Here is a 9,218-nt window from a genome sequence, read left to right as displayed (position 1 = left end):
GGCCTTTAAGGTGTCGCGGATAAATGAGGGAGGGGCTAATAATCGGCTCAGTCATTTTTAATGATCGTTGAAAGCCCAGATCGTAATCGTGATTAAAATTCGATTAATTGAGCAGCCCTAGTTTGACCTGAGAAATACAGGGTTTAGGACCCAGATTACTCCCAGATTTAAGAGCATCTTAGTTCGACAAATACGACAATAACGACGGCCGCTTGCATGTTCTGCAAAAAAATGTGCTTTGTTGTGTATCTGATGGACAAACACCAAACCAGTTCCACATCACTGAAGTTGCACCATTTTTACAAACCAATTCTGGTTCATCTGTTTCACTCAACAATCGGCCATGTGCATGAAAACAAAGGCACTGCGCATGCGCGTTTCACTCATATTCTATCGCGATATTTCATTTTCCTATCGTTGCCTAACATTATACCGGTATTACCGTGAACGGTATAGGCCCAGCCCTATTCCTAATACACTCTCACACATATACACACGACCATCTATGATTTGTCTGGAGTTAGGACACATGTAATGAGCTTCATATAACAAATACTTTTTTTAATCTGAGGCAAAGTTTGGTTACATTTTCTCTGAATTTGAATGTCTGGTTCACTCTTGACTTAATATACTAAAGTCCCCTCAGACATGACTTCTGTGGAGCGACAGACTGACCTGCAGTTGGAGTTACTTTGTTAAACAAATCAGCTGCTTCACCTAATCAAATTTAAATCCTCCGCCAGCTCAACTACCAAGGGTGAAGTCAAAGTTCGTATCTGGCACAAGACAGTAAAACCAGGGGCAGAAACATGAGACAAAACAACTACGCTGCCAGTTTATGAGTGTTGGAGTCAATGGAACACACCCTACGGTGTTGCAATGGGAGGACTGTCAGTTACACTGAAATTCTTGCTAAATAGTTTCTGGTCTGGTAATATGCCAAACATTTATCACACTTATCAACACTTACAGTGAAAGAGAGCCACTGATGCACGAATCTGATGAGACTACTACAGGAGAAGGACTCGTGCACTCATCTAAATTTGGCCTTTGACAAAAACAGCTCATAATATTACAAAAACAAAACTAATACTGAAGCTAACACAAACTAAACTTAAAAATACATGTAAAGCAAAATGAGCAAACCAATTTCATACACTAACCTAAACTAAACTTAATATATAATATAAACGTAATATACCTCTGTGCTACTCATAGATTCAATTTTGATTCATAGATTCATTTACACAATTTTGTATTTGTGTGTGTGTGCCTGTGTTTGGGGGGCTTGCATTAGAACAATCCTTCAACAAAAGCACTTAATCCTGCTCTACAGGTTAACGCTGGATGGAACCGTTGATAGGCTTCTGCAGCTTTTGGCCGTGGGTCTGCGCAGAATGACAGACATTGCACAGACTCTGCTGTCACAAAATACGCAGTTACTGCAATACTTTTTCATCGCTTTGGATGACAGTTTGCAACAGAAACATCAGCAGTACAAAAGAACCAGCCAAAAGAAAATGGGGTGTCCATTCCTACACAAGGGGCTTCCTCTGTAGCATCGACATTGTTATGAAAAATCTGATACGGATCAGAAAATTTAACTGTGCAAATTCAAATCAACTTTACAAAAATCACTGATTCCAGATACAAAGGACTCAGCTGCATTTATATTATGAGTGCAACAACAGATAAGAAGACAAGCTAAACAGCACACTGATTGATGGACTGGTTCTTTTACAGCACTTTTCTAATTTATCTGCGCACTCAAAGTGCTTTATGCAACTTGCCTAAGATTCACACACGGAGAGCAACTTGGGGTTATCATCTTATATTATCTGCTCAAGGATGTTTGACATAGACTGGATGGAACTGCTAACGTTCAGATTAGCAGATGACCTGCTCGACCACCTCAGCTACAGCAGCCCCAACTCATTGAACCAAGACTGGACACTTTGTGACCACCACAGAGAGACATCATAATAGCCAGAGGTTTGAATCATAAGAACTGCGTGACTGTCATCTGGTGTGTGTCACTACGTATGATGCAACATAACTGGTGTTTGGTACTAATATTAGTAGTTATTTGTTAGGGCTGTGCGTTATGACCAAAATCTCATATCCCGATATAAAACATTGATCGTCCCGACAACGATATGAATCACAAACATTTTACATTTTCTGTAAATTCTGTGAATCTCGGGCAGCTCGACTTGCATGAAGTGTTTTCAGCTGGGCGTCGTGTACCTGCAATCGAGTGTTACGTTAATTAAAACAGCCATAATTTTGTTTGTGAGTATCGATTACATGGCACGCTGCGGGAAAAAGCCTGTTCGAAGGTTTATTTTTTAACACCTGACGGCTCTTTTTAGCTTCTCGTCCGTAAACACACTGCATACAACTTCACGTGATTCAGTTTATTTTGAAAAATCTCAACAGGATCTTCAGCTTTATTATGAAAGGTTTATGTGGAAAATAAACAAGCAGACGGCGGAGCCACGCAATGGTTTTACCGACGTTGTTGCTAACGACAACGCATAAGAACAGTCGCTTCTGCGTCCATAGTGTGGTTATTTTAAATATAAGAGGAAGAGAGAAGTTAATTCCACAGTGACCGTCAAATCCTTGAAAAAATGTTGCCGTAAACAGTTTATTTTGTGACACCACAAAACAAACGACAGCGTAAAATGAAACGACAGACGTTTTCTTATCATCAGCTGATATATATCGTTATACTGAACAACCCTATTATTTGGTACTAGTTATTTTGTGTTTTTGTACTGCACTTTGGTCCAGGCTGCTGTTGTAATTAAATGTGCCATATAAATAAGTAAATGATAACTCCCATATTTATTTTCTTTAAGTGTTTATTAGCCTTATATAGTTGTAAGTGTTTTGATATTTTTATATTAAATATATGCTGTGAGCCTTATATTGCTATAGTTTCTATTTCATTGGCATTTGGCATCTTATGTTGGGCCTTTGGTCATTTTGTTATTGAAAAGTGTTTTAGATTTTATACACTCATGTTTTATATTTACATTGCTAGTCACCAAGTGCTTTTGATAATTTAACTGAAATGTAAAAAAGAAACAGTACTTTCCATGTTGTAATTATATAGACTATTCACTGAATTTACAAAAATGCACTATATTATGATATACAGTGGGTAAAATAAGTCTTGAACACGTCACCAATTTTCTAAGTAAATTATTTTGAAATGCTGCTTACTTGAAATTCTCACCAGATGTCACTGTGTATATCGTTATCGGGATAAGAACTGGCTTTTAACAGGATAAGAGATTTTGGTCAGGGACAAAGAAATCAGCCAAAAGATTATGGACCACCATATGCAAGAACAGGGTCCTTGTTTCTTCTAGTATGTTTACTGTGTTATCTACAAGAACGTCAAAAGAAATCTTGCATTATAGAATATTACTGATCAACAGAACCTGCAAGATTACACGAGAGGAAAGCAACCACAGCCATTTCTGGATCTAACATTTGTTTTTGGTGCGCACACACATAAGTTCATGCTTTTGAAGTTAACATGTATGTGAGGGAGCAGCTACACTGATCACTACTGAACTCGTAAAAATGGATGGCAGGCATTTTTGGACGTTGGCTAGATTTTAATTTCAGGTTTAATTAAAGTATGATTTGCAGAGATGACAGTTTATTCTCTCAACTTTCATCCACCCATTCCATCCTGGAGCCTTTCCCAGCTGTCTTGGGGTGAGAGGCAGGGTACTCCCTGGTCAGACAACCAATCGCACTCACATTCACTCCCACATCCACACCTATGGGCAATTTAGTGTTTCCAGTTAACCTATCTCCACTCAACTTTCTATTACATCAATTGTTTTGGTGGATTAAAGAACGCTGTGTTAATGAGGACATTACTAAGAATGCAGGAGTCAAGCCATTTTACACAAACTAGACTAAACATGTTAGTAAAATTATTAAAAGTCATAAGAACCAAACAAATATGATAACTGTTTTAGCTGTTCCTGTGTGTCTGAAAGTGGGACATTACCTCCCCAGTGTCTATATTGCATTCTTTGTATTTCACTTGCACAGTATGTATTATGGAGGGCGGCCAGTGCTGCTTTAATGGTTAGCATGTTTGCCCCCCTGCTTCACAAAAATGGTTTTGGATATTTGCAATCTCAAGCAGGACAACAGAATAATTATGGACATGATGCCCAACACTAAAGGAGACGTGCCCTCCCACCTAGGAGCAAATGCACTCCGAAACAAGTGAATCTATGCTAGCACAAAAGAAGAAGACCTTGTGAAGATGCTGAAGGAAACAGGTACAAATGTTTCATTGAAACAAATATGCCAACATAACCTGCATTCCTCAGCAAGGTCAGATTGTCTTTTTTATCTACAAAAAAGACATAGTGAGGACATGTCTTTGCCTAAGTCCTCTGGTTTATCCTCAACGACTGTTGTACTGACTGGAACTACAAGGACGATGCTTTCAGGCTGGCACAGCTCCAATGGTGATTTATAAGACTGAACAGTGGTAATGTTAATACTGGAGTAACTGACTCGCTGTTACCATCATGAAAAGAGAAGTCAGTCCACCACACAACACCCAGTGTTTATGACTCTGTCCACTGAGCCATATAATAGTCCACACCCAGGAAAGGCCTATGCACTGCACCAGAGCTGCATTTGCACGTGTTATTATCCAGGAAATATTCACTAATATTAGCTATAAGAAAAATCCCGTTTTTAGCCTGACCCTTTCAATTAGTATTCTTATTATTAGTAAGCTCTACAGTAAGCAAAGCAAACCCCTATGATCACTGACAGCACGTCACTGTCATTTTACAACACCCGACCAAGCTGCCAAGAGATGAAGAAAAGACAGCGTCACCCTAGAGATAAGAGATGAAGACACGCGCTGAGAAAGCTAGATAGCATTGTTACCTGGAGGGTATACACTCATCACTCTCCCCAGGTATGAGAAACAACCACGGCCTACAGGCACGTCTACAGGACAGGTGTGACAGGTGGAAGCATTCAGCTAATGTTATTCACTGTGGCCTCGGAAGCTACTTTGGCATCTAATTGCCTAAAATAACCAGCGCGGTGTGTTGGGGAACGTCAGGCTGAGCAAACCGGCATCCTGTGTCACTACTGTCGCCCACATAACACAACACCACAGGGTCAGTGTTCTTATCCGCTCGTGGCATTCGTTTTATTTTAGCCAACAACTATCCAAAATCGTTACCTGTTAGCCGTTAGCTAACTCAAGCTGCACAACGACGTAAGGATGTGAAGTCCCACAGCCACACCCACAAATGATGTTGACATTTTTGACAGGTCACTAGTCATCCATCCTTACACATAACCTAAAAGATTACCTCACAGTCACTGCTGCTAACACGACAGCTAGCCCCATTCCTCATTTCAACACTATCTTGACTGTTGGCTAAAATAGCCAGCGCTAGCCTGCTACTGGGTAAGGCTAAGCTAGGTCTTAAACAAAAGGTGTGATCATGTAATACACAGTGAAAAACACAGGACCTATGTTGCTAAGGGCGTTTTTAGAAGCTATATATTCTTACCGAAGAGTCGGACCGACACAAGCTGTGTCGGTGCTTTCAATTTCCTGTAAAATCCGCTCGTGCTCCGTTATGCACTCCAGGGTTTCACTGTCCGCCATGATTGTTATGTGCATATTACGGCTATCACTGCAGCTACAGCGGAGCATAGGTCAGTGTGAGGTCCGGCCTGTGGGAGGCGCACTACGGTCGTGTTGACCCCGGTGATTGCGGCTTTGTTTCCGCATAGCCTGTGCCTGGTTCCTCAAACATTGTACCACATGGAACACCACACGGGTTTTGACTGTTTATGATCTTATCATAAATACTGTATAGCGAGTGGTTTGCATGGTTAGCAGTAAAAAACAGGAAAATAATTTGTGCTGTCATTCACACGGTACTTGTAATAATAAAGATGCCTGCTATCAAATGAGCTTTAGTGGCTTCTATTTGATTCATCTCAGTTCTGCTGTAGATACATTTTAAATAACAACATGCAGAGGAGGCTATTTACATCTTTATGGTTTGTTTGTTTGTTTTTTTGTTAAATCAAGATACAATTCTGGTAAAGCCTGACAAATACTGACGGACACTGACGCTAATAATACTAAGCTTTTTTCACATTAAATGTCTGTAATTGAACTCACAGTTTAATCAAAGCAAATACAGTTTGCATGTGTCCGCTAGCTTCTAAGTGCGTTTTTTCCTGGTCTTGGTATTAAGACAAACCAGCGTTTTAAATGTTGTAATTTAGCTAAATCAGTCCACCTTCAGTTGTGTTCAGCAGATAAATCTTGGGTGTGTTTTGGAGTTTACCTTAAGGTGGTTCCAAGAGGTAAGTCCACAGATTCCAACTCTGCAAAAATATTCCCAAAAGCCTTCTTTTCTTCTTCTTTGCTTTCTGCTTGGCTTTGACGAGGCGGCTCAGGTAAAGCAGCATAGATCCTGTCACTAGCCATTCTCTCTTAGTGAAGTATGTCTTGAGTATGAAGACTAAAAATCTGTACGTGTAAGAGAGGATTTGTGTGTGTGTGTGTGTGTGTGTGTGTGTGTGTGTGTGTGTCGTGCAGGACACCTGCTGTGGTCAGCAGAAAAAAGGGTGCAACAGGAAAAAGAGACCTTGTGATTCACTGAACTTTGAAGCCAACAAAACTAATTTCAGCAGTTCTGTGTTAGTAGCTGTGGCTTTATTCACCTCTGAAAAGTAAAACCACAGCCATCAAGCTGCAGTTGATGTTGCAGATACAGGGCCTGATTTCTTACTTATTTGTCACACATGAATACTGATCAAAGTGTAATATTATAAAGAGGAAATACAAAAATACAAAATGCAGTTTGATGATGATTTTATCTATTATGGAAAAGAATCTGTCCAAACCTCCCTGGCCTGATGTGACAACGTCATTTTGCCTAAACCTAACACAGAACTGTGATCACTGGAATTTATTATTATTTAATAATAATAATAGTATTAATAATATAATAACATCCATGAGGGGAAACCACTTGTTCAGTGACCTGTAAAGCACAGAGCTCCCTTTTCTGTCAGTTTGTTCAGTCTGCTGTTGTCAGCAGCTCCCCCAGCAGACTAACAACTAACTGACAGAAAAACGTCTCCAGTATCTGCTGCGCATGTTAAAGAAAGATAGACTTCCAGTTCAGCCGGCCTCAGAGTGCAGAGGTGGTAAAAGTACGTAAGGAGAAATACACAGACTTGATTCAACTTCTTTACTGAAGATTACATAAGATTAAAAAGATTAAAAATCATAACATGTCATCTGTAAATCTGCAGTTTATCAAGTGTCACGAGCAGTCATTACCTTTAATATAACCTCTCTTGTTCCTCTCATGTCTTTTCTTACATTTTTCTCCATCTATGATTGAAATTTGCTCTCTTTCGTTTCCCTCTCTGGAAATCCAACATCTGGACCGTTAGCAACACACTCTGTGACAAACTGTAGTAAATAAACCGTAGTAAATGAGCACAAAAACAATTGAACCTGCTTAGCTATACCATACCGTCACTGTCATTATATTATGCTGCTATTCATACTGTCATTATATTAATGCTGCTATCCCGTATATATCGTACTTACTATTGTTTGAGTACTTGCGATTATTTTATTGTACTTTTTATATTTTACATTTATATTTATTATTTATCTTGCACCAAGGGAGTGGCACTCCAATTTCGTTGTACTCTGTACAATGACAATAAAGGCTATTCTATTCTATTCTATTCTAAACTGCGCATGAACAGTTTGTGTTAGGGATGCACCGATACCGATACTGGTATCGGGTATCGGGCCGATACTGTAAAATGTGTGTGTACTCATACTCATAAAAGTTAACCGATACCATGAACCGATACTAACTTATTTCATTAATCAGAGGGTGGCTTGTCATTTCTGTTGTAGTTCTTTAGATTGGCCACTAGGGGGACATCCCGCACTAAACAGGCACAGGTTAAGCGAGTGAGACTGGCGGCTTCAGATAAAAAAGAGAAACTGGAGGCTGCTGTAGCTAGGCTAAACAAAATGTCAGCAGTGTGGACCGGAACAGCCAACTTTAACTCAGGTTTTGGAAAAGCGATGAAAAATGTCAAGAGAAAATCCACGGGCAGTTAAAATAACACAGGTTGTTTGTTCGTTTACAATATGGACACTCTGCAATAATTTAAACATTTATTTTATTCTCAAACCTAATTTGTATTTATTTTATTCCAAACAGAAGTGTTTATTTATTATTCTGAAAGCTCGAGACGGTGGCAATAGTTCAGTGATATTTTGTTAAATTACAATGTGGAGACTCTGCAATAATTTAACAGAAGTGCTTATTTTTCACTTGAAATTTTTTTGTGGTCATTTTTATTAAGATTTTATTTTTTATCGGCAGAGAATAAAATAAAACCTGTCTTCCAATTCATTGCATGTATGTGTGTGGTAGAAGTATCGGTTTTTGTACTCTGTATCGGCAAGTACTCAGATCCAAGTATCGGTATCGTATCGGTTTGAAAAAATTGGTATCGTTGCATCCCTAGTTTGTGTGTTTGCTGATGTTTGTTGATAGATAGAAATGTCAAACATAACAAACGTTACACCCTGGACTCATTCCTCTTCTGTAGCACTAGCTAGAAGCTGGCTCCAACATAGCTGCACTTGTTCCGTCCACTTTAACCACTGAGTATAAACACTAGACGATACCGCTGAGCCTAAAGTAACTAGCCTGTTTTCAAAATGTAAGGAGTAGAAAGTACAAATATTTGTGTTAAAATGCAGGGAGTAATAGTGAAAGGCTGTCAAAAAATAACTAGTAAGTAAGTATTTCCAGTAAGGTACCTGAAAATACCTGAGAAGTATTTGTACTTTGTTACTTCCTGCCTCAGTCCATGTGGATGTCCAGGTACTTTTACTCCTCCACCACATTAATATTATGTCTCAACACAGACACAGTGTATGTGTCCTCTTCCCTCTGAGGTTCCCTCACAGTTCCTCTGGTTTTATTCACATTCAGATGATTTCTCTCAGGCCACTTCACAAAAAAATCCACTAGTGTTCTGTAGTCCCCCTGGATATCAATTATGATCAGGTGCAGTGTGACGTGGGTGGTAGGATAAGGTGGGAGGCTGGGCATGTGGACCCCCAGTATCGCAGAATGGTT

At 39.5% G+C, this 9,218-nt stretch overlaps 1 protein-coding gene across 1 annotated transcript in view; it reads right to left on the bottom strand.

Annotated features, from left to right (window-relative positions):
- The window catches only part of exoc6 (exocyst complex component 6), a 58,389-nt gene extending 52,550 nt beyond the window's left edge, over window positions 1–5,839 (bottom strand). Inside the window, exon 1 of the mRNA XM_005748727.2 lies at window positions 5,583–5,839. Within this exon, the coding sequence (XP_005748784.1) occupies window positions 5,583–5,728 (146 nt within the window). The 5' untranslated portion in view covers window positions 5,729–5,839. The remainder of the gene's footprint in view (window positions 1–5,582) is intronic.
- Between the last annotated feature and the right edge of the window lie 3,379 nt (window positions 5,840–9,218).

Source organism: Pundamilia nyererei, unplaced genomic scaffold (genome assembly GCF_000239375.1).
Source record: "Pundamilia nyererei isolate P.nyererei 1_Seehausen unplaced genomic scaffold, PunNye1.0 scaffold00228, whole genome shotgun sequence".
Classification (NCBI taxonomy): domain Eukaryota; kingdom Metazoa; phylum Chordata; class Actinopteri; order Cichliformes; family Cichlidae; genus Pundamilia; species Pundamilia nyererei.
This window is presented reverse-complemented; position numbering and strand designations above follow the sequence as displayed.